Below are 27336 nucleotides of genomic sequence, written 5' to 3' on the forward strand. Positions count from 1 at the left end.
GCTGATGTTTCACAAAGAAATCAAGAAAGAGGGCTGAAAAAATATCATACAAAAGGACAGACCTTATTTCTTCACACAAGAAGTCTGTGATCAATCAACAGCAAACTGATCAAGGCCACTGTGTTTACCCAGAACTCAGCAGGGTTTGAACTCCAGTCTTCCACGCCCCAATCCAACCATTTTGAACTAACTCAGGAAACTAAAAAGTGGTACAAAAACTTGAGGTCTACATTAAAAAAATATCTAGTAGATTTTTATCTTGTCCTTTCTCCAAGGAACTCAGACAAGTATACAGGATTCTCCCTTCCCTTTTTGATCCTCAGAGCAACTATGCAAGGTGGGCTAAGGATGAAGACTTTAACTTGCCCAAGGCCATCCAGTGAGCTCAGCTCACGGCCAAGTGGGAAATCTAAACCTGGCTCCCCCCCTCATCCTAATCCAACTCTCTAACCACTAGATAACACTGGCTAAGAAAGAAAGAATTATTCTGAATGTGAAGGAACCAATAAATAAGTAATAAAGGAAGAATTATAAACCAGACCCAACCATACTGCCTCTATTGTAAGGGGAAAAAAACCTCCTCACAGCCAGAAGTGGGAAAATCTGGTGATGATGGTAGAAAACAGTTATTTGGGCTCCAAGGGGCATTTTGGGAATACTGGTTTCAAGGCTAGCACTGCCTAAGTACTTGTCCTCCCCTACTCAATAAGTATATTCATCATAAACAAACAGGTATTACAAAATCTGTATTTGTTGAATTCATTTGGGAGAGATCTTTTCTCATAATGTTTTTCTAACACGTTTCAAACATCTCTTGGCAGCTAAGAAGGGCAAACCCTGAACTTTTAAAGTAAAGGATGAGATTCTCGGGATGTTAGAGACCCCTTCCAATGGGTATTGCGAGAATCTACATGGACTCCATGAAACTGAAGTGTCTGAAATGGGGTTAATGCTTTCTTCAGATCTCTTTCACTTACAGTACCTTGGTGACCTCCATCCATTGACGGTTGGCGCGTGGACCATCAGTTCTTTTGCGCTGAAGCCATCCTCATGTCCTGTTGAACTTATAACGATAAAACCAATCTTGTGCGGCATCCTGCCCTCTTGAGCTAACCAGAAGCACACAAAACAAAAACCAACCCATCATTCCTTTTTGGTTTTGCAAAATCATGGACCGTAGTATTATGTGATGTGTCTGAAACCAGCTGGAAACTGTAACATCCCATCTAAAACCTACATCTTATCATATCTCACTAATGATATTGAAAACACAGCTATTTTTGCTAATCCCTCATGCATACCTCTCAGCATTATATCTTCTCAGCAGACATACTGAAGTGCTTTTCATGAAGCTGGGCTAGAAAAATATTTCAGATTCCTAAAACATTTTATGAGCCCCAAAGTACAATCCTATGTGAAATCCAGCCTGAGCCCATTCATTTCAGTGGGCTAAGGCTGGAGCTGGACTTTACAGATTAAGGAATCCCAGATGAGAAACATTGTTCAAGGCTACAGAATGTGCTTCTGGTAGAGGTGAACTCAGGACACCCACTCACAGCCCAGTTTGACTCTAGCCAATAGACTGGACCAATTTTGGATTAACTCCAATATTAAACTATGAGTAAAGAAGAAAACAGGGCCAATGCTCACACAGATCAGCATTCATTTTTCAGCAATGGCCAGCTCTCAACTAGTTAAAGCTCTCTAGCAGGATATGAAAATGATTGCTTCATCCAGCACCTGATAATCAGAGCTATACTGCCTCTGTACATGGAGGTTCCATTTAACCATCACAGTTAATGGCAGTTGGCAGACTTGTCTCCTATGCATTTGTTGAATCTTTTTAAAAAAAATCTAGAAGTAGTTTAATAACAACAACAGCAGCGAATCAATTTATATACCGCCCTTCAGGACAACTTCATGCCCACTCAGAGAGGTTTAAAAAGTATGTTATTACTATCCTCAGGACAATCCCCCTGTAAGGTGGGTGGGACTGAGAGAGCTCTGAGAGAGCTGAGACTGGCTCAGGGTCATCCAGCTGGCTTCAAGTGGAGGAGTGGGGAATCAAACTTGGTTTTCCAGATTAGAATCCCATGCTCTTAACCACTACAGTTTGTATTTAGTTTATGCCACAACAACAGATAATTGCTCAAGGTGGTTTACAACAGAGTCACTTGAAATCATACAACAAATCAAGAATATTAAAATAACCATACAGCAACATTAAAATATTAAGAAATCCATAAAAGCTGCTTAAGAAGAAAAAACAGCAGGAAGAACAATAGGAAACAAACATAAGATCCATAAAAGCAGCCTGTAAATGTAACAACTTCAGGTAAAATACAAGGCAATAACAACAGATGGTAAAATAGCTAGAAAATAACTCAATTAAGAGGTTGGACAAATGGCACTTGAAAGATAGCAGGGTAGACCCCAGGCAAAGATCCATGTGGAAAGCAGGGAATCAACTGAGCTGGGAATCAACTACGGATATTCTTTTCATAATAAAACAGGAGGCCAGTACCAACCTGAAAGACTAAAATTTATTGCTGCTTTCCTAAGTCATAAGAAGCGATTTCTGAATTATGAAAGCTTATGCTTGAATAAATATTAGTATTTAAGGTGGCACTGAACTCCTGTTTTATTATGAGAAGGATGGTTACAGTTAATTCCCAGCTCAGTAGCAGTCTGACTTTGAACACGAGCTCTGTTTGACTACCAGGCAACTATCTACTGTGCCAGCTCCCCTCCCAACCACCAACTGCCATATGAGGCAGCAGGCAGGCATCCTTCCATTATTCCTGGAGCAAAACTTCACAGAGAACTCCCTTCTCTGAACACCTTTTTTAAAAGTGATATTTTAGACTGATATTTGTATCCTTGCAAGTTGGCTTTTTCAACATTTACATTACACTTCAGGAGCCAAAAAACCACAACTACTACCAAATAATGTACTAATATTTAGATTAGGTAGATAAGTAGATAGAAGATATCCCATTTAGATTAGGTAGATAGATATCCCATCTTTTTCTAAGCACTCAAGGATAAAATGGAGAATGATATAAGCCACTTGGAGTCCCCATTGGGGAGAAAAGTGAGACATAAATGAAATAAATAAATAAACTCAGTTGCCAGCTCCAGGTGGGGAAATTCCTGGAGGTGTGGTGTGTGGAGCCTGGAAAGGGCGTGGTTTGGTGAGGGGACAGGCCTCAATAAGATATGTCATAGAGCCCACCCTCCCAAAAAAGCTATTTTCTCCAGGTTAACTGATCTATGTGCCTTAGGGATCAGTGTAATTCTGGGAGACCTCCAGGTCCCACCTGGAGATTGGCAACCCTATCAAATCCACTTTCCTTTTTCTTGAAAGACAATGCCCCTCCCCTGGCCATCTTGCAGCAAGGAGTTCCATAAGCTAACTACACGTTTTGTGCCATGAAGGCCCTGACACCCACCCTTCCCTGTTCACAGCCACCACAGAAACACATTCCTATTTATAACAGCACAGCCCTCTGTCACATACCCTCCCATTGGCCTTCCTTCTGGGGTGAGGGGCAGCGGCCTGCCTACGAAGGGGAGGGCAGAGGCCCACACAGGTGGGCCGGCCAGTCGTTCGATGCCTGGAAGGACTCAGAGGGGCGCCCCGGCTAACTAACCCCCCTTCTCTCCCCCCACCTACTTTATTCCGGCTCCATCACTAGGGCCACTGATCTCCTAGCAACCGCTTGGACGCTACTGCGCAGGCGCAAGAGAGCGCCCAGCTGAGCGAATGCTCAGTCGCCGCTCTCGCGCATGCGTTAATTAGTGTCCCCGCCTACCTTTCTCCTCGCTCCACTAACGTGGCTGAAGAGGTGAGCATGCGCTCTCGCAACTCCCGGCCCGGAGCCTTTTTTTTCAAAACCCTGCGCGTGCGCTGAGGTCAAAAAGCCTGTTTCCTTCTCCACCTTTAATAGTATGTTCTTTTGGGTGGCATATGGCTTTTTTTGGTTGCTCTTTTTGCAGTTCCCTGCAAACAAAACGGTTAATAAAGAATTTTAGCTAATCTTTTATTATTATTATTTATTAGATTTTTAGCCAATAATTTAAATTTTTTATAAAGACTTTTAGCTAATGATTTAGATAATAGCTAATAAAGGTCCCTGCAAACAAAATAACTAATGAAGATTTTCAGCTAATAATTTAAAATCTTTTAAACGATTTTTGGCTAATAATTTAGCTAATAAAAGTTTTCCTGCAAACAAAATCGCTAATAAAGATTCCTGCAAACAAAATAGCTAATAAAAGATTTTTATTTCATGATTTACAATCTTTAAAACAATTTTTAGCTAATAGTTTAGCTAATAAAGATTCCCAGCAGATAAAGATCTTTAGCTAGTAATTTAAAACCTTTAAAAAGATTTACAGCTAACAAATTAGGTAATATCAAATAAAGATTCCTTGCAAGAAAAATAGCTAATAATGAGATCCGCCACAGGCGCTACGCAAGTTTGCTACGTTCCTGCAGTGAAAATGGGCGACTGTTCCTTTAAGAGCGACAGGGGCGGGACCATATCTGGATGGACGACCTTCTCGACCAATAGGGGTCTTCTTCCGAGCATTTCCAGAACAAAGATCGAGAGGTGACTAGTTCGAGTCTTCTTGCTACGGTCATGTTAACGAGGTTCAAGAGCGTCAAAATTCGCAGCTTGGGTAGTGACCGCAAATACGGGGTGGCGGGGAGAAGCCTGAAAGAGGTGCTGTCCAAAGCCTGCGTCCTTCTTCAGGTGCTTGGGAGCTGGAGGGAGGAGAGTGCAAAAGGAGGGGCTGGGGAAGGGTTGGTCGCCCGTTGCTGGGACAAGAATAATGGGTGGGTGGGTGGAGGGTTCTTGCAAAAGAAGGCATTCCCAGAATTGAGAGAGCTGCTGGTATGCTGCGAGAAATAAACACGTTTTGTAAAGGCTGCCCCTGTGAGCTTTCTTCAGAAACTGCCCGTTGTGTCTCTGTATGATTAACATCCCTGATCTCACATCAGCCTGCATGGAGCTGCGTGTTCCGATTGCATTTTGAAGGACTGAATCCTTCAGTTGCTCCTGAGGCAGAGAAGCAGCCAAATTGTCGGCTTTCAAAAGAGGCTCCTTGCTGCAACTCTGCAGGAGTTACTACATATGTGTCTCCATAGCTTCGAGAAGCCTGCAAAGTTTTACGTCTCTGAGCGCACCCCAATGTCAGTGCAGGCGCAGGTACACAAAAGGTCAGGGCTCTAATCCCCTTCTACTCCCATCTCTACGCTAGTTAATGCTGGTGACTGCAGTGGTGCCCTGGTTCAGTGGAACGGTACACAGATGCTCTCAGGATAAGCCCCCAATCTGCCTGTCAGAAGAGACAATACTGACCTAGATACATCGGTGCTCTGACTCTCTATAAGGCAGCTTCATGTGTTCCTAGAGAAGCTTCCTTAATTATTCTTAAGTTCAACAAGTCACTGGGTGGGTTCCTGCCTTTTGGATCTTTGGTTGGTGCTAGCTCCCTGATTCCATGCATGGTTTCCCCTACAGCTTCCTGTTTCCAGCTGCCGGCTGTGTTTATATGAGGATGGCACAGAGGTGACTGAAAGTTATTTCTGTCATGTTCCAGATAACACCGAGCTTATCTTGTTAGCTCAAGGCGAGATCTGGCAAGGCTGTAAGTATGACATTGCATACACAGAAACACAGGACGAAAGGAAGAACGCAGTTTGGTTGTTGCCATTGGGCTTATACACAAGCAGTCAAAAGTGACACTTTTTTTTTTTTGGTATGGCAAAATGGAGACTGAAACCACGTCTCAGCTTTGTATAAAGCAGTTAAAAACATGAATACATTTTAATAACTTGCAATCAATAGATAGTTATCCAATGATTAACTTTTTGCCATTTTAAACTCCCATCATAAAAACTGGCAGCCTGCAGCTGGAAACTGAGCCAGTAATACCTTTCCTCATTGCCTCCAGGACACAAGCAGGCCACTTCGGTTTGCACCGCCAACAAATGGTGCAAACCGAAGGACAACAAATTGTCCCTAGGCCCTCTGTAAAGTCCCTTTAACTCCAGTCGATAAGATTTACTCTTGTCTGATATCATCTGCTCACAGTGTTAGAATTCTTGATTGATGCTACGGCCTTAGAAGTTAGAATATTTATGAACATTCCGTGATCTTGGAGAGAACTTGAGGGAAGCTCTGTGTCTTCAGGCATCCTTGAGCACAGGGTTCATTGTACCTCCCCACCGAGGAGCCTCTTAGGGGAAGCTGGACAACTCCAGCTGGTGGACAGATTTTGCCCTCTTTACAGCACTGTCCCCAATTGCGGTGTGTTCTGTCCTCCTTAAATGAATGGCAGATGGCAATAAAATAATGCATTCAGAGATTGCATTGTGGCAATGCCCCTGGTAACCCCAGTGTTTGGAGTCAGAGGCAGACATTGTGCCCTCTGCCCAGTTTCCATCTGCAGTCTTTTCACCATCTTTAACAGCTTCACTCTACTGTGATTGAAACAGACTTGCTCCTTTTTCTGGTACACACTCGAGTGTGTCCAAATTCACAGAGAGGGATAATTTTGAATTTCTCATCCCTGCCATTTCGACCCAAACAACCCTTGTTTTCATTTTGATTTTCTTTTGTGCCAAATAAACCTCTTTTTAAAAAATTGATGGGTCATTTTTGGATTCCTTGCATCATATTTCCCCCTGAAAACTTCAAATCAGCATCTATTCTATGTATAAGTGACGTGCAAAGTATGCAGTAATTGCATGTAAACCCAGCACAAACAAATCTACAAAACCAACAGCAAAATACAGAGAAGGGATAAATATATAACTATATATCCGGATAAATATATAGATAACTGTTGCAAGAAATGACATTGGGAACGTTTGCTCATTCCTCAAGGATTCTGGTAAGAACATAACGTAAGAAGAGCCCTGTTGGATTGGACCAGTGGTCCACCTATCCAGTATCCTTTTTCATGCAGTGGCCAATCAGTGACCTTAAAGGGCCAATGAATAGAGGCCAAGGCCTTCCTATGATGTTCTCTCCTAGCACTGAGTTTTGGAGGTTGACTGCCTCTGAATATGTCCTTTGTTGGTCATTGATTCCTGGATCTTTGGGGGGAAAACCTCTGTTAAGCAACCAGTGAAGGCAGTGTTTTTTCCAAGCTCAGTATTCTTCTGTGTAGTGTTTTACACCTTTTGGTCCGCTGAGGAATCCCATATTTGTGCGCTCGGGAATCTCCATATGTAACAAAGGATCCTGGTGCGTATTCTGGGATAAATCTGGGATTCACGTGAGGGATGCCCAGCCCTGCCCGTCCTCTCCATTGCCCTCCAGGCTGAACGAACACATCCAATTTCCATAGTGGGCCAGCCGTTTTTCATGGAAGCTCATCTGCCACCATTGTCCAGTGAGGAACCCCACTAAGCCCCCAGGTTCCCCCACCCGCATCCTGGAATGCAGTTTGTAATCAGTAAGTCAATTGATTGAAAGCAAGTTCCATGTTGATCCATTGCTGCCATATTTGTGTCCCCCCCCCCCCGCTTTAAAAACTGCAGATGTGAGTGAAATCCAGCGCTTTCTCAAGGCATCTTCCAGCCAGACGGATGATATCATTCATGCGGCGCAAGGACTACTTTCGGAGGAGGGAGCCCCCAAGTGGCGGAAGCTGCTAGCGGACCTCATTCAGAACCTCAGTGAAAATATTTCTGCTGAAAGTAGAGAAGAGGATGAGAAATGGTTCGAAGGTAAGTTCTGCCTCGCTCCGGGTATGGAAGAAGGATGTCAGCATATTGTTTGGGGAGCTAACTGAGAAAATACACGTATATAGATCTTTTGAGTATAAGGCAAAATTTGCCTCCGGTTTTAATCTAGAAAAGCTCATGCTTCTGTGTAACACCAACTAACCAATTCCTGGATAGTGTACTATTATGTGCTCTGCATATTATTGATCCCAAAATTTGGTATTAACTTGTGAACAGATGCAATCAGAATGGGTCAATTTAGCTGCACGACCTCTTCATTCCCTATGAGCTGCACAACTCCCCTTTCCCCTTACTTGAGCTCACAATCACGTGGAGGCGAGTTCAAATCATGCCAGTTGCCAGCTACTGGGTGCAGCTGGCCTTGCTCTTTGTCTCTTAATATCTCACCCCAGGGTAACCGGAACCAGCCAGCAGCCTGTCCTTCACCCATGGTTCATGTCCCACCAAGTTCACTGTGCTTAGTTTCAGAGGTCTGGCCAACACTATTATGGGGACTAGAAACTTGTGAAAACTCAAACCAGTTATTATCCCTCCTGGATTTAAGAAGATACTTTATAACTGGACTTCAGAACTGCATTCAGAACAAGGGATCATTTTATAGAAAGCCAAACTTACTGAGACAGAGAACTAATGGTTTTCTTTTTCCTTCTAGGGGTTGAATCTCGCTTTAAGACAAAATCTAGTTACATGCGCTACAGCTGCGAGAGCAGAATCCGAGGTTACTTGAAAGAGGTAAAGCCATGCCCTTTGACCATACAGTTATGTGTTTATTAAGGATCTTTGTTTTCCTTTCCGTAGTGAAGCCTTTAACCAACTGACAATATTATCCTAAGCGGAGTTATACCCTTATAAGCCCATTGACTTCAATGGGCTCAGAAGGGTACAACTCTGTTTAGGATTGCACTGTATGCGAAGCATGGCCTTGGGCTTCAAAAAAGTGTTCTAGAAGCAAAAGGTAATGCAAGATGCTAGGAGAGCAGCCAGACCGAAAGGTGGGAGGTTCCCAGATATCCATCAAAAAACAAAAATACAGGAACGCCAAATTGTATGACAGTTATGGGCTAACTGAAGCAACGATACTAATGGCATCAGTAGAAATATCGCATCTGCTGAAAACTGTTGTTGGGAAAAACAAGTTGGTGAAACTTGCCTAATAACTATATTGTGCACTCCTAGTGAACAAATAGTGGTTAAGTGGTTGGGTTGCGGATAAGGAGTCTGTTGGTTCGAATCCCATTACGGCCAGGAGCTCAACAGGTGGCCTTGGGTAAGCCATTCCTTAGCCCCGGCTCCCTAGCTGTATTGTGGGGATTATAACAACTGACTTTGTTCACCACTGAGTGGGGCACTAATCTGCCTAGAAGAACAGTATATAAGCACAGTTGTTATTGTTATTATTATTATTACAGTTGCGGTGCAGACGTTGCCACGTTTGATGAGAATCTGAATATTTTTAAAACCCTCCTTAATTTACTCAAAACAACTATCAACAATGAATAATCTCTACTGCATTTGCATCCAGCCCTTTCTTTAAGAAGCTCAGGGCAGCGTAAAATGTTATCTTTACAATAATTCTGTGAAGTAGAGAAAGGAACTGGCCCAAGAGCACCCATTGAGCTTCCTGGCAGGATGGGGATTCGAAGCTGAGTTCCCCAGATCCTAGTCTGACACTCTAACCACTATACCACGTTGCTTGCCTGCCCAAAAGCCATAAGGAGGTGAAAAAAGCTCTGTACTGTGTACCCATTGATTAGAGGTGAAAAACATAGCCCAGTTATAAAGTAAATGTGATACGAAACATGACGCCGGGAGAGAACGGCAGCAAAATGGATTCTTTCCCCCCCCCGCAGGTTGCCAGTTTTGCCTCTACTATCCATCCGGCCGCCCAAGCCAAGTATAAAACGCTTGTGGAAGCCATGGTGGAGAAACTGAAGTCGGAGAAATACAATGGCTGTTACTTCGACAGAAGGGAAAAAGAGAAGGTGTGTCTTTGCACAACAGAAGGCTGGTTCTCATGTCAAGTAAGTCTTGGCTATTTTTGAGAAACGCAACACTTTTTTTAAAAAAAATGGCACTCTTTAAAACGAATGGAGGTCAGCCGATCAACTAGGGATGGAGAGGCGAGATCTTTGGTTTTCCCCCTGAAGTTGAACCAACCTTACTTGAGATTAGGCTGGATAGGATCCATGGGCGGGCCTTTTTCTGCCACTGCCCCTAGATTTTGGCACTCCAAGTTGTGCCCTCCCTACTAGTCTTCTGGATGAAATTGAAGGGTTTTTTCCTCCCTGGAAGGGCTTTGTACCGGATGTTTTTAGGGAATTCTGTAAACAACCTGTACTTGCTAGCTGCCTTAAGGACCTTAGGACGGAAATGAAACTGATAAATACTCCGAAATAAATAAATGCTCCCCCATATTAGAAACTATTATTGCTATGTAGAAAGCTCGTTCATTAGGGTGATGGATTTCACATAGACTTTTCCTTGTTACGTTGCTTTATTACGAGCAGGGAACTTTCAGACGGGGGAGTCTTCAATAGCGGCCTGTTGTTACGGTTGAAGCATTCCCATCGCAATCTGCAGGAGAGCTTTCGAGACCTGGTTGCTGTTGTGTCTTCACAGGGCCCTTTTGACCACGAAAGCTGTCCTTGCAGACACTCGATCAATCCCTACGGAAACCGGGAAAGCAGAATTCTCTTCAGCACGTGGAATCTCGATCATGTGTACGTATGGGATGACATCCAGCCAGTTGTACTGGTGACCGGTTGGAGATGTTAAAGACAGCGATAGCTAGTTGGATTGCCAGGAACCGTGGGATTAGGGAACAATTTCACCTCTTCTTCAAAATCTCCTACTTGGCCAGCTCTAAAAAGACTGGAGTAAACCTGTCCCTTTTAACTCCTCACAGCTGCTCTCAATGCCTTGTCCATTCTTGAGCAATCTCGGTCCTCTTCAGACTGTTTTGGAGTTGTTTCCTCCTTATTTTGGTTAATTTACAAAACTGTGCTTGTCTGCATACTCATGGTGGCCCCAAGTAGATGGAGAGGCTACTTTGTGTACACATTGCCCCATTACACAGCTTTCCTCATCCACTGGGGGCCAACCAGTTTACTATTAGATAAGTGACTACATTTCCCCCCACCTTTTTTCCCCTCATGAAAACTAAGGAGGTGTCTGTAGAGTTCATAGGCATTCACTAGACCCATACTTGCTTAGTGTCTACAAAGTTGCGGTGCCGCACACCTTCAGACAATCTCCTGGTGTGGATAAAAGTGATGGAGAGAACATCCCCCCCCTTTCTCATAGTCCCAGAGGTGGGGACACTCATGGAAGCTGAAGTTGACAGCAAGATTTTGGGGTCCTTAGGAACAGGGTGTCCAGGGGCCCCTCCACTGCAGCTTACTTTTCTCCCCCCACCACAGCATCCTTTTCATTCTCCCCCCTTTCACCAGACTTTTGTTGCAACCATGTAGACTTACTTGCTTTTCTTACACTTCTTTAAAAAATGAAACCTGAGATTTGCGAAGTGATAAATACTTCAGCTTTTCTAGTGCCGTTTCCAAACTACCTTAAAAAAGCAGCAGGCTCCCGAAACACTGGCGGCTTCTTCACGCGATGTTTTCTTTAAAACGGATGCAGGGCGTTTTTTCAGCTCCTATCGCGTGAAGAAGCCGCCAGCGTTCCTGGAGCTTGCTGCTATTTTAAGGCAGTGTGGAAATGGCCTAGGTTTGCATGGAATACACACAGACAAACCTCGTTTTGTAGCTGATTCTTGCGACTCAGGACGAGGCCTAAAAAGGCCAAGGGAATACACGGTGTTGAAATCTAGCATTTCTTTTTTACCTTCCAGAATCGAAAAGAAACGAACTATCCTCCCGACATTAGCCGAAGCCATCGAGGCCCAAGATGGAAAGGACGTCAACTGGGAATACTTCTACCAGCTGTTGTTCACTGTCAATAACTTGAAGCTTGTGCATATTGCATGCCACAAGAAAACCAACCATAACCTTAGCTGTGACAAAACAAAGATCTACCAAAAACGAAGACGCGTCCGCAAGATTCCAGAGAAACGCATTCTGAAAGTAGTTTGACATGAGCCTGCTTGCCAAGACTGTGGACAGATGTATCATTTTCAGAACTGTGGGGTCAGGGGGGGTGTCACTTTTTTTTGTCCCATTGTTTTTTCATCTTGCTAGTTTCCTCGACATTCCATCTGCCTTGCCCGAGCTAGAGAGCTCAAACCTATGTTTATGACTCTTGCGAGTGCCTGTTGGCTAGTGCCTGCGACATTTCTCACACATTTAACATATTAACATCTAATGCTCCAGTTTTCCAATGGATTACGTTTTTAAGGTGAAGGAAAACTGCTTATTATCTTCATAAATCCTTTAGTGACTTGGTGAGGGGAGGAATCATCTTAGCACTAGGTAGACCAGAAGCAGACTGTTTTGTATACGCTCGTGGACCTGGGAGGAGAGAGTATTCTTTACAGCTGGCCCAATGAAAGACCCTTCTCCCTGTTGTATGAGGGGAACGTTGCCACTGGCAACCAGGTTTGTAGATCTTTGTGTACACCTAAAATAGCATGAATGAGACAAACGTGCTTGGAAGCATGTTTATCTTGGATAAATTCAGGGGTCATTTCGTAGAAAAAGCTGGTGGAACTCATCAACATAACTCATTAGCATATGCCACACCCCTTGCCATTGCCGGAAGTGTGTCATTAGCATAACTGATTTGCATATGCCACACCCCCTGACATCACCTATCCTGGCTGTTTTGGACCCAATCCTGGCTATTCAGGGCTGAAATTGGGCCCAAAATGGCAAAAAGGGGCTGAAAATGGCTGAAAAGGGGCCCAAAATGGTCAGGATCAGGCCGCTGCTGAGTGGGAGAGTGATCCACCACCGGTCAGGCCTGATCCAGGCTGTTTCAGCCCCAATCCAGGCTGAAACAGGTCCAAAATGGCCGAGAGTTATGTGGGTGGGGCCACCTGACATGTGACCTCTTTGGGAAACTGCCGGAACTCTGTTCCAGTGCGTTCCCCCTCGAAATGAGCCCTGGATAAATTCATCACAACAGTTTCCCCATTTAAGTCAAGAGGCAGGGGTCTGAGCTCAGTGATATAGGACAGTTTTCTTAGTTCACTTGGGAGCCAGTGCGGTTAGAGTGGTAGGCAGGGATCTGGGAGAACCAGGTTCAATTCCCCACTCTGCTATGGAAGCTTGCTGGGTGACCTTGGGCTAGTCACACATACTCAGCCTAACCCGACAGGGTTGTTAGGATAAAATGGAGGAGAGAAAGGTGGCGTATAAATGAAGTGAGTAAACCTAAATACAGTCCCAACTCTTGAGTATCTCCGGTTAAAAGATCTCAGCAAACAGGCTTGGGGAAGATGGAAGCTCTGGGCACTGGAGAGCGCCTATTGGCTAGTGTCTGTGACATTTCTCACACGTCAGAGCAGATAGCATTCTGCCAGATGGATCGGTGCTCTGACTCAGTCTAAGGCAATTTTATAATGTTCAGAAACCCAAATTTTCCTCCCAGATTATACAAGAACGGGCTGTAAATCCAGCAGCAGAGGAGGCTAGTGATGTATTCTTTAGAGATTTCAGTTTGGTTTGGCAGATGCTGGAATTCTTCACACCAGCCCAGAATTGTTACAGCTCTGCTGAATTCCTATGGATTCTCTAGTTTCATTCAGCATTACAATGCTAAGCATGTCTACCCAAAGGCAAGGCCCACAGAGGCCAACAGGACAGATCCCTTCCTGTTAGTATTATGCCCAGTATTAGTCTTAGAGGCAGTTCTGTGTGTGTGCGCGTGATGGAATGTACTGCTATAGTTGAAGAATTTCAGTGCGGTAGATGTTCGGCTCGGAGTCCTTAAATTATCAAGTTTAACAAAATGTGATTTGACATACGGCATTACAGCTTTTCACTTTCAGTACAAATGCCATCTACTGTTCATCCTACTGCTGGGTATCATTTATTCAGCAGTAAAGACCAGTGAGTTCCAAGCATTTTAATGCCTCCCCCCAATTCTAGCTCCTGCTGCCGGCTTGCTGTATGTATTGAAGAACGGCTTGGATTTTTTTGAAGCTATTCATCCATCTAGCCACATAACAGGGTAAAGAACCCCTTTTTAAAAAGATGAATTGCACAGCTTGGAGACGAGCTGATTCCTCAGGGATTAAAACCCATTTTGCATTTCTTAAAAAGCCTCCTGAAGTCACTGTGGGGGCGTCTGTATCCGTTGTTACGGTGTAAAAGGCAGAAATGGGAGGGGGGAATAGCGCAGAAGTTAAAATCTGTGCTTCAATCAGAATTCTTCTGGTGGCAAAGAATTCTTTAGTGCCCTGAGATATGAAACGGGTGGATCAGAATTCATAATATTTAGGGTAGCTGTTTCCCAACTATACACTACAAAAGAACTCCTTGTATTCATTAAAAGTTCCCTGGAGGCCCAAATTAGCAGTGTCTCCTTACTGTGAATTATGCTGGTTGATATAATGCAAACAGGGCTGAGAAGAGGAAGTGATATCCGCCCCGCCCCCAGCCCAAATAAGAATGTAGTCATATTTCAATTATGGGTGGGTGTTAAATGGGGCAGTCTTCCAGCTGTAAGCTTTCCAAACACAGTATTGTTCCTCCTACTGCACTTTTCCTAGGCCCAAACTAGCAAGGCAGTTCAGGAGCAAGAGGTGAGCAAACAGAGGTACGGGATGTTCTCATGCACCACTGCAGGGAACTGTAGACTGCTGATGATAACATATTATTTGAAAATGAAATCCTGCCTTCCAAGTCATAGCTGATTTATGGCACCCCCTGGTGAGGTTTTCATGGCAAGAGACTAACCTAGGTGGTTTGCCATTGCCTGCATCTGCAACCTTGGTCTTCGTTAGCTCAATGCTAAACGTATTTTAGCAAGCAGCCAGTTTGTAACATCCAGCTATTGCCAGACGGTACATCGAAATGTTCACTGCCTGTAAGAATCCCCTTAACCCCAACGTCCTCAGTGTGTTTTGTACTTGCCCCCAGTCTCAAACACTGCAGAAAACCCTCACAAGCAGCCCCACTGCTGTTTTTAAGGATGCTAAAGCGATTCTTTTGGCTGCAGGGGTTCCCTTTTCCCCTCAACCAGGCTGACCGTATAACAAGGCAATACAGGCTGATGTACGGGACAGGAAATGAGCTCCTCCTACAAACTGGCGGTTGCTTGACACATTTCCTGTAAGGGTCTCCTGGCTCATACCCACACAATTTGAGCTCTCCTGCTGGGAGCTAGAGGGGATTCTTGTGCACCAGCCCAGGCTTAAAGAACAATCGTCTACGAGAACCGCAGATCACTACGAAGGACCCTGTGATCAAGGGTCTTGTTATGTCCTTGGCCTCTCCGGATGGGGATGCCTCACCTTTCGAGAACCGACAGCCGAGGCTGGTGGTCTCCCAAGCACAATGGAAGGGTTATGTCCACACAAATGAGCAGGGATGGAAGCTGGGCTTCCCAGAAGGTGTATTTCTTGACCACTCTCCCTCCCCACTGCTGACGATGGGCCACAAAATACAGCCAGAAGAGCATTAGGTGTGCCTTATGGTGCATCTCAGCTCACATGGGGAACGGTAAGGCCCCTTTGGAGATGGAGAGTGTACCCAACACCGTTTCCCAGAATCCTCTACTGCATCCTGCAGTTTTTCAGCAGACCTATCGATGCTGTCCGAGCCTCAGCATTGGGCTGCTCTTTCAGGCATGCTGTATTCAGACTCGTAAAAGAATGTAATAGTAGCTGTGCTGGATCTGACCAACATTCTATCTAATCCAGCTTGCTTCCAACAAGATTCGAGTCCAGTCACACCTTAAAGACCAACTAGATTTCCACGGTATGAGCTTTCGAGAGTCAAAGCTCCCTTGGTCTGATATCTGACAAACGGAGCTCTGACTCTCGAATGCTCGTACCCTGGAAATCTAGTTGGTCTCTAAGGTGCTACTGGACCCAAATCTTGTCCTTCTGCCACAGACCAACATGGCTACCCACTTGAAACTTGCTTCCAGCAGTGGCAACAGAGATCCTACAGGGACAGCCACGAACACAGATTACTGGCAACAGCCCTCCCCTTTTGACTGCACCCTGATATCTGATCACAGACCTCCTCCCTGCAAACCAAGAAGCCCTATGCCACTATTGTGGCTAATAAGCAACGAGAGCTCCAGCCTCCATAAGCTTGTCCAACGCCTTTTTAAAAGATGTTCAAATCAGCAGCCCTCCCATCTTGCACTTCAACTACGCACTGTAATACATTCGTTTTGAACATCCATTTGGGAACCCACCTGAAAATTACTGGATTGCTTGCTTTAAACAGAAAACAAAGACAACAACTCTCGTTCCGCGACTGCGGCATTGCAAAACGAACTGACGACTCGAGGATTCTCTTTTTAATTAACTCCACGTGAAGATTCTCTGGCACATGCCAGTGATTGCCTTGTAACCCAAGCAACAAAGAGCAGAAGAAACAAGAACAGGCAAGCAGACTTGTGAGTTTTTCCCCCACGGAAAGACCATAAAGGTCGGATTAAATTAGATGAACTCACAGAGTTCGTTTCCGGGGGCAGACCTTTTGCTGTCTCAAAGTGCCCCTTGGCACGTTTCTAAGGCCCCTTGCTGGTAAGACTTCAGAAGTCCAAAAGCCAGTGAGAAATCAGAGATGGCCCCGCTGCAAACCCCCCACCCCTTCCAAGCACCACAAGCGTTGTGCGTATTGAGCATAACATCGGCTTTTTGCACAGCATCGATGCAGAGGAAGAAAAGCAACGTCCAAAAATAGAATGGCACAAAAAATGATTGGAAGGAGTCTGTGCCGCCTCTCAGAACTGCTGGTATCTCCTCTCCCATGAGGAGGGAGGCGAATTTATAGAAGTAAGTGCTTAAGAATCTATTTTAAAGCAACTTGTTCCACCCAGGAGCCGTACAGGACTGGTGTCTTTTTGTAGAAGGAAACAGGCTTCCTTCTTCAAAAAGGGATATCTGATCCCTGAGAGCCACAAGTATAGTTGTTAGCGTGTCCAGCCTGTAGAAGAAGAGATCTTGCCACAGAAGGGGAGAGGGGCAAGATCCTCACCAGATGTTCAAACAACATCTTCATTGTCTTCGTCCTCATCATCCTCCTTGGCTATGAAGTGCATTTTCCGGAATTCTCGCCTGTTGGCAGGAGCCCTTATAAGAGGAGCAGCTGGAAGGTCCTAGAAATAGAAACAGCCAAGAATTGCCTTAACACAGAAGGGCAAGACTCCTTCAGATGGATTACACAGACTGTTTGGATATCATGGATCAGGTGTGTGAACACACATCTCGTAGTCAGGGCCTTGATCTGACCTCATTGACTAGCCAAATTTGAAGAAATGGAAAATAAAGTGGTGGGAGGTAGTATGCGTCTTAAAAACCAACCCTACAGAAGTAGCAAATTTTATGCCAGACTTAGTTTCAGCCGGGTAGCTGTGCTGGTCTGTAGTAGAATGGTAAGATTTGAATCTTGCTGTGCCAGACTCGACTTTCTCCCACTCCTCCTACCTGCAAAAATGCCACACTTCCGAAGAATCGGTCCACTGGCAGCGGTTGGTTGCTATCCTCATTCAGGAACGCGCTATTATCCGGCTCGAGTAAACAGTCTTGTGGCTCCTCTGGTTCCATCTCCGAGTCATCTGAGCAGCCAGTTCCACAGCTCTCCTCTTCTCCCTCCTCCTCTTCATCTACGTTCTGGACATGGGGTAGGAAGAGAGGCTCAGTCTTTTGAGAGCATTCCTTTGCACTGGGGGCTGAAGATTCTGCACGAAGGTTGGCTTGGCTGACCTGCGATTCATCACTAATCTTTGGAATCGCTTTGCCATCATTTTGCAACATTATCTTGAGGACGGGTGAGTTCGGCAAGTGCTCATTCACTTCTGGTGTTTTACTAGTTGGCTCCTTTGAGAAGATGCTGCTGCTGTTTCCACAAACATCCACCTCATGTATATTCAACTTCGCTTGATTTCTCTTTTCACATTTCAGCTTTTTTGGAGGGCGCCTGTCAGTGGCTTTGTGTGAAGGACCCTGGAATTAAAAATAACACAGAGAAAGTAAGAGAGTAGAGAACGCAGAGAAAGCCTCAACTAGAGCCAAGGCCTTTTCGGTCCTGGCTCCCACCTGGCGGAACACTCTGTCTGCTGAAATCAGGGCCTGGCAGGACCTACTATCCTTTTACCAGGCCTGCAAGACAGAGTTGTTCCGCCAGGCATATGGCTGAGGCTGGGCCTCTGCCGGCCTGGAAAAAAGGGGTGTATAAAACCCTCCCTGTGAAGGCTGTCCACCATCCTGTTTTAAATGTGTTGTTTTTAATGAACATGAATTTTTAATTGTATTTTAATTGTATTTTTAATATGTTGTTATCTGCCCTGAGCCCGCTCGCGGGGAGGGCTGGATACAAATTTGAAATAAATAAATAGTCTCTACTGCCTGTTTCAGCTATGGCCTGGCGGACAGTTATCTCCTGATTTATAATCAACCAAGAATCTTCTTTTGCTGGTGTCCTCCATACGGCAATTATTAATGGGAAAATATGCAGAGAATTATTTATACCAAACTCCCCCCCCCCCTCATGGGAATGCAAAGTGGCAAAATGTTTGCCAACCATTTTATTCTCACAACCATCTTGCAAGGTAGGATAGGTGGAGAGAGAGAGAGCAACTAACCCAGGGTTACTCAACAAGCTTCTGTGATGGTGGAGCTCATACCCTGGAAATCTAGTTGGTCTTTAAGGTGCCAATGGATCCAAATCTTGCAGACCCTAGTCTAACACTATAATTGCTACATCATGCATTCTTACATGTTACTCCTATTTTCTGAACTTCCCCTCTTCTTTTTTTTTGTAAATACTTTATTTGCATATAAAAAGGGCAGAGAGAAAAAAAATAAGGAGAAAAAAAGAGTAGAAAAAGAGAATGAAAACTTAAAAAAAACGGGAAAATAATACATATTTCATTTTCCATTTTTCTCTACAACACCTGTCGTATCTTTATAAACAACGTAGTTATAGCTCTGAACTTCCCATCTTCTGGTGCTTCACCAGAGCAGAGGCTGTTAACCTTGTGGAGCTGATGGAATTTTTTTAAAAATCCCCACTAGTTGCTATTCCCTCCCAACAAGAAATATCACTAGTTAATATTATCACTAGTTTGGTGTTGTGGTTAAGAGCGTGGGACTCTAATCTAGAGAAATGGGTTTGATTTCCCACTCCTCCACTTGAAGCCAGCAGGGTGACCTTGGGGCAGTCAGAGCTCTCTCAGCCCCACCCACCTCACAGGGTGTTTTGTTGTGGCGATAATGACATACTTTGTAAACCGCTCTGAGTGGGCATTAAGTTGTCCTGAAGGGTGGTATATAAATTGAATGTTATTATTATTATCTTCATCATGTTGCTGTGAAGAGGAAAGGTATGCACAAGCTTCCATGGTGGTGGTAGAGCTCATACCCTGAAAATCTAGTTGGTCTTTAAGGTGTCAATGGATCTGAATCTTGCAGGTCCTAGTCCAATACTATAATTGCTACATCATGCATTCTTAGATGTTACTCCTATTTTCTGGGGATTTAAAAAAAATTTCCAGCAGCTCCACAAGGTTAACAGGCTCTGCTCTGGTGAAGAGGAAATTTGTGCATACTTAGGGATGCGCTGGCAGTATGCTGATGCCCTCTGCTTGTTTGTGGGTGTCTCCATCTTGCAATAGGGCATTTCCAATTTTTGTGTGTGCTGCACTGAAGTCTAGACTGCATTTGCCTCACCATCACCTGCTAAACTAAACTGCTAAGCTGCCTGAATCTGCCAACCGCCTCCCTCACTCCAGAGTGTCTTTGTTTTCATCTGTGAGATGTTGGAACGCACAATTATCTAGTGGCTGTACCAGAGTGTTAAGCGCTACACGATGTTGTCTTTGTTACAACAATTGTGTAAGGTAGACTAGAAATATCACAGTGAAGATGGGGTGGGGGGGGGAGAGGCTGAGAAAGAATGAGTTTTGCTTAAGGCTGCCCAGTAACTCTGTGGCAGAGATGAGATTTGAAATGGGGGATTCCTAATTCATAGCTTGGCCCCTTGGATGGGAGAGCACCAAGGAAGTCCAGGGTCATATGCAGAGGCAGGCAATGTCAAACTGCCTCAGAACATCTCATGCCTTGAAAACTATGCAGTTGCTATATATTGGCTGTGATTTGACAGCACTTTCCTTCACCTCTTGGCCAGTACACTCACACAGTTTTATTCTATTTCCATCTTGCGTTATCAGACAATTGTTGCCCAAAGCAAGTATAAATGAGGTTTCAGGACTAAAATCACAAACAAACAAGGCAACACTCAGAAGGGAAGGTGCGTAGTCATTTTTTCACAATGTTTGAATGGAAGTCATAATTAGCCAGGTGGGGCCAGGTTAATCGTCCCCTCAGCAGTTTCTGGATGAAGGTACCCCAGACTTCCCAACTGGCTCTAGAAAAGTTCAGAAAAACCAGAGCTTTCTCCTCCTTGTTTCTGCAATCCCAGGGCTGCTAACAGAACTTTTTTCTGGTAGTAAAGAAAAATGCAAGGTCCCTGTAGCAGTTCATCCTCTGGCCAAAGGCTAGGCTAGTGGTCTTCCTAGGCAAGAGGGGGCTGCAACCTCTCAGTAGCCTTTTGCCCTCTGGCCTGTAACAGAGGCAGCAGTGTTCTTTCCCACAGTTTTATGAGCATCATCTAAATAGCCTCACCGATGTTCATACTTTCTCCCCAGCCTCAAAGCCTGTGAATTCTTCAGGGTAGGCACCTTTCTAATCTGGAGAACCAGGTTTGATTCCCCGCTTCCTCCACTTGAAGCCAGCTGGGTGACCTTGGGTCAGTCACAGCTCTCTCAGAATTCTCTCAGCCCCACCCAGCTCACAGGGTGTCTGTTGTGGGGATAATAATGACACGCTTTGTAATCTGCTCTGAGTGGATATTAAGTTGTCCTGAGGGGTGGTATATAAATCAAACGGTGTTATTGTTATTACTGTTTTTATTACTGTGCTATGCAAAGTGCTGAGGCCAAAGTTTCCTGGAGAAAAAGTATTTTTAGCAGTTTAGAGGCCCCTTAAAAACTTCCTGGTGTGTGCGTGTATATAGTAATAATCTGCCCAGAAGACTGGTATACAAGCACAGTTGTTTCTATTATTATATACTACTGCATACTTTAGTTTCTATGTTTAATAAGTCAGTATTAGAATTGCTTATGCATCTGGCCTGTGTCCCAGCCCACTATAAACTACAGTTCCTTTTGGCTGATCATAATATTATTCTGACAGTAGCCAAATTTTTCTCCTATGTGATTACATCTAATAGATATCCAAATCTGGGCAACTCAGCGTTCCAGCTGGGTGGTATTGGCTATATCCATCGTTATTATTAGCATTACTTACTGTTATCATTATAATTGCTTCCTGTTCTTCTGTATTGTTGATGCTCAAGACTGTAGTCATAAGAGCAGAGAATAAAGAAAAGAATCGCTTCTGCTCTGTTCCAGCATTTCTTCAAGTTAATATTAGATTTCTGCTGGTCTGAAATCTTTGCAAATTTGCATTTCTATAGCCTGTTACGTTGTTTATTGAAATGTCTTTGAAATTGACTGTACAGACTTACGCTCTGCAGTCTGCCTCGAGTCTCAGCCAGAAAGGCAGACTAGAAATAAGATTAATAAATATCAATAACAATAAATATATGGTAACGCGCTATAAGAACATGGAAAATCTATAGATTGAGGTATTGCTATTCATCCCCACCGACAAAAATTCTGCACGCTCATTTACATATAGGTGAATAAAATTAGCAAATATAAACCACCCCCAATTCTCACCCTCCGGGCCCGCATGGAGCTCGAGGTGGCGACAGCGAACCAAGCCCAGCCAGGTCGGGTCCACGCCGGACTATAACTGCTTCCACTCCGGTGAGGTAATATTTCCGCTTAAACACTTGTCTGAAGACAACACCCAATCAAAGGAAAGCAAGGGTAGGAAGTGCCCGCCTATTCCTGAGGACGACATCGTCATATTTCTACAGGGCAAACCGGCTCTTTCCGCCTCCCGGTCAAATTGGTTCGTGCCGTCATGTTGGTTGAGGGCAAGCAAAATGGCCGACGGAGCAGCTTTCCCTTTCTCTCCGCCCACATTGGAACATTGGACGCTGCAAAACGTTCCGCCTTTGTTTTCCAGACCTTTGGCCTCAGGGCGTTCTCAGATCGGTGTGAAGAAGGAGCGGCCTTTTTTCTAAAGAGCATTCCATATCTGAATAGAAAAGAGTCCAGTAGCACCTTTAAGACTAACCAACTTTACTGTAGCATAAGCTTTCGAGAATCACAGTTCTCTTTGCCAGATGCATCCTTATCTGAAGAAGTGAGCTGTGACTCGCGAAAGCTCACACCTTGCCACAAATTTTGTTAGTCTTATAGGTGCTACTGGACTCTTGCTTTTTTCTACTGCCACAGACATACTAACAGGGCTACCCAGCCTGATGTAGTTCACGTACTTTGGTTCAGGGAGTCTTGTACCTACGATTGCCAACTTCCAGGTTGGAACTGGAGATCTCTCGGAATGACAACTTATCTCCAGGTGACAGAAATTGGTTCCCCTTAGGGTTGCCCTCTCCAGGTTGGGAAATTCCTGGAGATTTGGGGGGTGGAGCCTCGAGAAGGTGAGGTTTGGGGAGGGGAGGGACCTCAATAGGGTATAATGCATTTTCTCCAGGGGAACAGATCTCTGTGCCTGGAGATCAGTTGTAATTTCAGGAGATTTCCAGCTGTCACCAGCTGGTAACCCTAGTTTTCCTGGAGAAAATGGCTGCTTTGTAGGATCGGCAGTTCTTTGATATTATTGATATTTGATATTATATCCCGCTGAAACAAAAACAAGAGGAAATGTAGCATGCCTAACTCTTTTCACACATTTAAGGAATCAGAAATAATGTTATTTTCCTTTGCATTTCAGAAAATGAAATTAAAGAGTTAAGTGTGCGTGTGTGTGATAGGATTGCCAGATGTGGGTTGGAAAAAGCCTGGAGATTTTTGGGAGTTCAGCCTGGCGGCAGCATGATTTCAAAAAACGAGGGAGCTCAGTGGGATATAATGTAGGATTCATCTTCTGAAAGTGGCCATTTTCTCCAGAGGAACTGATCTCTATTGTCTGGAGATCAGTTGTAATTCCAGGAGATCTTCAGGCCCCACCTGGAGGTTGGCAACCCTGAGAGAGCACAGTCCAGAGTGACTTTATTTCCCAGAGCACGTCATAGTCCCTGGTACTACTACTGCAACCCATATTACACCAGAGCATCGTCCTGCTTATAGATCAAGCCCCACCCATAGGAGACTAATGGGTCAGACAACGAATGTGATGATCAGACAGGTTTGCATTGTGTCAGGATTAAAAATGCAATATAATCCTATTTTGTTAGGTCTGTGGAAGGAGAAAAGCCACCCTGCCTCAAGTCTAGTTAGCTACAGTCCTGATGAAATCTAACAAACATCTCATCATTTGGAACTTTTAGTAAAATCCAGAGCAAAGGCTATTCTCTCCCCCTTTCTGGAATGCAACTTATGAGGAAAGGGTTGGATAGCGAAAGATGCCTGCTGCCTCTCTGCATGAGTCATCGCTCTGGCATTGCCTCCTGGCAATCAGCCTCAGCAGAGACTAGGAGACCTATCCCAACTTTACACTGAGTACAATTAAGTCATTCTTGGTTGAAAAGGCAGCAGAATTAATTATCTTCCTGGATGTCTGCCTGTTGTGAATCTGCGTGCATCACTGTTCTGGCATTGCCTCCTCCTGGTGATTTGGGGGGTGATTTGGGGGTGACATAATGTAGAGAGTCGGGCTAAGAACTGAGAGACCCAGGCTTAACAGTGCAGTCCTAAGAAGAGTTACTCCAGTCTAACCCCATTGAGTTCAATGGGGTTAGACTGAAGTAACTCTGTTTAGGATTGCACTGTTAATCCGCGGTCTGCTATGAAACTCTCTGGGCTTCCTTCAGCTAGCCACTCGCGCTCAGCCCAACCTACCTCACAGTGTTGTTGTGAGGATGAAAGGAGGAGGAGAGAACAATGTTTAAGGTCGCTTTAGGTTCTCAAAATTAGACACAATCGTGCAGAAATATAGGTTGTACAGGTTCCATTTCAGGTGGGTAATTCTTCCCCATTTAAAAAAAATCTTTTCAGATAAGGAAGCGTGCTTTCAATTTTAATTCAAAATATGTGCCTCAGAAATCAAGTTTGGGAAATGCCAATTTAACCACATGTATCAGGAGCGGTATATAATATATGTGTTTCCTTCTAGAGATTTTTCTGTCTGAAAAACTATGGTGAACTTAACAATGGAAAGTTAGCTGTGATTTCTTTTTAACCTCCATGACCACTGGGTGGCAACATTAGGCAGAGAATGAATGATCCTCTAGCAATGCTAACATTACTTCCCATATTTCAGCCAGACCCTGATAACATTAACTACAATCTCTCTTCCAAGACAGGGCAAGCTGTTGCCAGAATCTAGCCCTGGCCAAAACAGGTTACTCAAGGGCTATTTCATTTCCACTTCCGTCTGAAGGTGCACTCTATGGCATTGCATCCCTCCTCCTGAAGTCCCTCTTGTTCCCAAACTCCACCTTTCTCAGGCACTGCCCCAAATCTCCAGGAATTTCTCAAGTTGGAATGGGTAACCCTAAGCCAAGAGGATGAACAAGGACAGAAAGAAGTACCAAAGGTCTGGTGTAAGAGAATTAGCTGCATGGCGAAGCAGTAGAATGGACAGTGCAGGTGGTAGATTCCAGCTTGGAATATTCCTTTGCATAAACAGCAGTCGGAAAACTAGCATTGCAAGGAGAAAGATCCGGTTTTGCCCTGCTCTTTTCCTGCTGCCTCTCCAAAGTTTGGAGGCCAAGATGGAGAAAAACCTCCTTGTGGAAGCAGCCACTAAACCTCCTTGTGGAAGCAGTATTTGGCTGCGTGAGAGAAACAGGCCTTTGGTTATGCCCTGAATATTTTCTGGAAGCTGAGGTCCCATCCCAGATGCACCAGCTAAGGTTGCCAGCCTCCAGGTGGTGGCTGGAGATCTCCTGGAATTACAACTGATCTCCAGGTGATAGAGATCAGTTCCCCTGGAGAAAATGACTGCTTTGAAGTGTGCACTTTATGTTATTATTAGGGTTGCCGGCCTCCAGGTAGTGGCTGGAGATCTCCTGGAATTACAACTGGTCTCCAGGCTACAGAGATCAGTTCACCTGGAGAAAATTGCTACTTTGGGGGGTGGACTCTATGGAATTATGCCATGCTAAGGTCTTTTCCCTCCCCAAACCCCACTTTCTCCAGGTTTCTCCAGGTTTCACCCTCTAGATCTCCAGGAATTTCCCAAATTGGAGCTGGCAACCCTAGGTATTATATCCCACTGAGACCCCTCCCCTCCTCTCCACCCCCCCCCCCCCAAATCACCAGGAATTTCCTAATCTGGGCTTGGCAACCTTAGCACCAGCCCTCTTGATTTCAATGAAGCTCTGGTTGATCAAGCAAGAAAGTTTTTCATGCTCCTAAAATCTGAGCTCTCTAGTGATATAGTAGTTGGTGGATGATAATTTCTTGTGCTCTTGATTGGATATTAGAGAGCAAAGCAAAGCTAGAATCACAGAAAGGGATTTTTGCATTCTTGTTCGGGTGGTTAAGAGTAAAGAGGCTAGCCTTGGTGGCTGTCTCTGTTAATACCTTTGTTGCTATTATTAAGGATGAGAATGAATAGAGGAGGATGGAAAGTTATTTTAGTGTCACAAAAGGTTGTTACACAAGCATTTCTCCTAGGTAACCAGGAAAAGCACTCATTGGAAGAAAATATATGGAATAAAACATAAAATTTCAAAAATATGCATCCAAAACAATAGATTCAAGTATTCAACCATACAAAACAGGACAAAATTATTTAAGATACAACAGTTTTACTAAAAGATATAGAAGGCCTGGATGTTGTTGGCATATACAGAAATACTATTGCAGTGCTAAAGGTTTACTTGTCAGTGGGAAGGGGAAATCTGGATTCCACGTGGCACTTAAGAGTTAGGTATATTCCTGATAAAAATCCCGAAATAGTCATATCATTGGGCGAGATCCTACTCTGGGCCTACTGGGAAATCAGTTCTGTGCAGCAAAGATTTTGCTGCTTTGTGCAATTTTCTTTTTTATTCCTCAATTTTAAGCCCAATTAATCGCTTCCTGTTTTCTCTATGGAATCCATTACTAGATTGTTAAAAATCAATTCTTGTATTTTAACGGACCGAGAAATTAAGAGTTGCTTTTCACTTTCCAGGCAAAGCCAGTGCTCATTTTATTTTTTTTGAATTGTAAATTTGTAATAGTCCTATGTCATCATAAAAAATATCTCTCTGCTCTGTGCCAGTTTCCCCCCTCCTTCAAATCTCAGTCTCAGTTGCTGCATTTTGTTTGTAAAAAGCAAAAAAGTCATTGAAAAGAATCACTGAACTACATTTAATGCATATTTCTGTCCTCTGATATCCCATATTCACGAGGAAGCTGATTTTTCAACAGCTGAAACTGAAAATATAACAGACTGGCAGAAAAACGTATCCTCAAATGACACTAGGAAATAAAAAAATAGTATCTTTAAAATGGGTTATGGCATTTTTTTAAAAAAAGAACAACTGTCCTAAAAAGTGGGCTCTTTTGTTACTTGCAAAGAAGCTAAACTTTTTGAAAGAGCTCTGTTTTGATGTAGTAATTAAACGTTTGGAAGAGAGATGGCACATACCAAAATGGCCTTGGAAATGGAGAAATTAACATCTTACTATATAATTGAGTAAGCGTGTTTCAGACAACTCACTTTATACCCTGGTGCACCACCAGAGGGCGCCGCCGCAGAGGAAAGCCCAGGTAACTCACCATATTGCTCCAGAAAACATGTTGTGGTGTGAAGCCCAGGCAGGGAACAGGAGCAGAGCATATGGCAATGCCTTTCCCATGCCTTAACCCAGCTGGTATTAGGAGCGGAGCAGGTGGCAATGCCCACCTCCACCTTAACCCAGCTGATATTAGGAGCGGAGCAGGTGGCAATGGCCACCCGCTTCAGGCAGCTGGTATTAGGATTAGAGCAGGATTCACTGCCCAGCCCTTGCCTTAACCTAGCCGGTATTAGGAGTGGAGCACGTGGCAATGCCCACCTCCCGCCTTAACACCGGGATCAGTGATAGAGGACGAGGGAATGCCTGCCTGTCTGCTCTCCCCTTTCTAGAGCCCATTGTATTTTTTCTAGTTTTAATATATTAGTTACTGAGACCATTCTGATTTCTTACACTGATGGCTTTGAGAACCACTAAGTGGACACATCCCAGTTTCTCACACTTCTAGGCATTTTCTGAATGCTGATCCAAAGTGTAAACCACTTTCAGAAACAGAAGATCTCTTTGTAAACCACTTCCATTGTTTAGTGCTATTTCTTTGGGGAGTTTAAATATGTGCTTGTTTACTTAAAAACCTGCTTTGAATAAATGTATCCTGCTGCCTACACC

General features: G+C 44.2%; 3 protein-coding genes across 4 annotated transcripts in view; 1 reads left to right on the forward strand and 2 right to left on the reverse strand.

The window, feature by feature from the left end:
* CEP104 (centrosomal protein 104) overlaps nucleotides 1-3733 on the reverse strand; it is a 33574-nt gene extending 29841 nt beyond the window's left edge. The window contains exons 1-2 of one of the 2 annotated variants that reach the window (XM_055001866.1): nucleotides 3677-3733; nucleotides 983-1109 (exon numbers count right to left, since the gene is read on the reverse strand). In XM_055001866.1, the coding sequence (XP_054857841.1) occupies nucleotides 983-1095 (113 nt within the window). In that variant the 5' untranslated portion in view covers nucleotides 1096-1109; nucleotides 3677-3733. Of the gene's footprint in view, nucleotides 1-982; nucleotides 1110-3520; nucleotides 3610-3676 lie in introns of those variants that run through there. The other variant, XM_055001867.1, reaches the window with a different exon arrangement.
* Nucleotides 3734-4609: 876 nt separating this feature from the next.
* On the forward strand, nucleotides 4610-14169 carry DFFB (DNA fragmentation factor subunit beta). Its single transcript, XM_055001510.1, has 7 exons — nucleotides 4610-4760; nucleotides 5532-5658; nucleotides 7559-7747; nucleotides 8418-8497; nucleotides 9616-9786; nucleotides 10385-10485; nucleotides 11613-14169. Exons 1-7 carry the CDS (start codon nucleotides 4647-4649, stop codon nucleotides 11851-11853), a joined length of 1023 nt encoding a protein of 340 aa, XP_054857485.1. The 5' UTR covers nucleotides 4610-4646; the 3' UTR covers nucleotides 11854-14169.
* A 2011-nt stretch (nucleotides 14170-16180) lies between these two features.
* C17H1orf174 (chromosome 17 C1orf174 homolog) lies at nucleotides 16181-21717 on the reverse strand. Its single transcript, XM_055001542.1, has 3 exons — nucleotides 21644-21717; nucleotides 17328-17846; nucleotides 16181-16999 (listed from the first exon to the last, which is right to left on the reverse strand). The coding sequence occupies exons 1-3, from the start codon at nucleotides 21656-21658 to the stop codon at nucleotides 16886-16888; spliced, it is 648 nt and encodes a 215-aa protein (XP_054857517.1). The 5' UTR covers nucleotides 21659-21717; the 3' UTR covers nucleotides 16181-16885.
* Between the last annotated feature and the right edge of the window lie 5619 nt (nucleotides 21718-27336).

This window comes from Eublepharis macularius, chromosome 17, assembly GCF_028583425.1.
Source record: "Eublepharis macularius isolate TG4126 chromosome 17, MPM_Emac_v1.0, whole genome shotgun sequence".
NCBI classification, from domain to species: Eukaryota; Metazoa; Chordata; class Lepidosauria; order Squamata; family Eublepharidae; genus Eublepharis; species Eublepharis macularius.

Bases quoted from the DNA above. Each gene is read 5' to 3' on its own strand.
- DFFB (XM_055001510.1), top strand. From the start codon at position 4,647: ATGTTAACGAGGTTCAAGAGCGTCAAAATTCGCAGCTTGGGTAGTGAC. The intron at 8,498-9,615 runs GTAAAGCCATGC...CCCCCCCCGCAG, and splicing joins TCCGAGGTTACTTGAAAGAG to GTTGCCAGTTTTGCCTCTAC. The intron at 10,486-11,612 runs GTACGTATGGGA...TTTACCTTCCAG, and splicing joins ACGTGGAATCTCGATCATGT to AATCGAAAAGAAACGAACTA.
- C17H1orf174 (XM_055001542.1), bottom strand. The intron at 17,000-17,327 runs GTAGGAGGAGTG...TTCTATTTCTAG, and splicing joins GAAGTGTGGCATTTTTGCAG to GACCTTCCAGCTGCTCCTCT.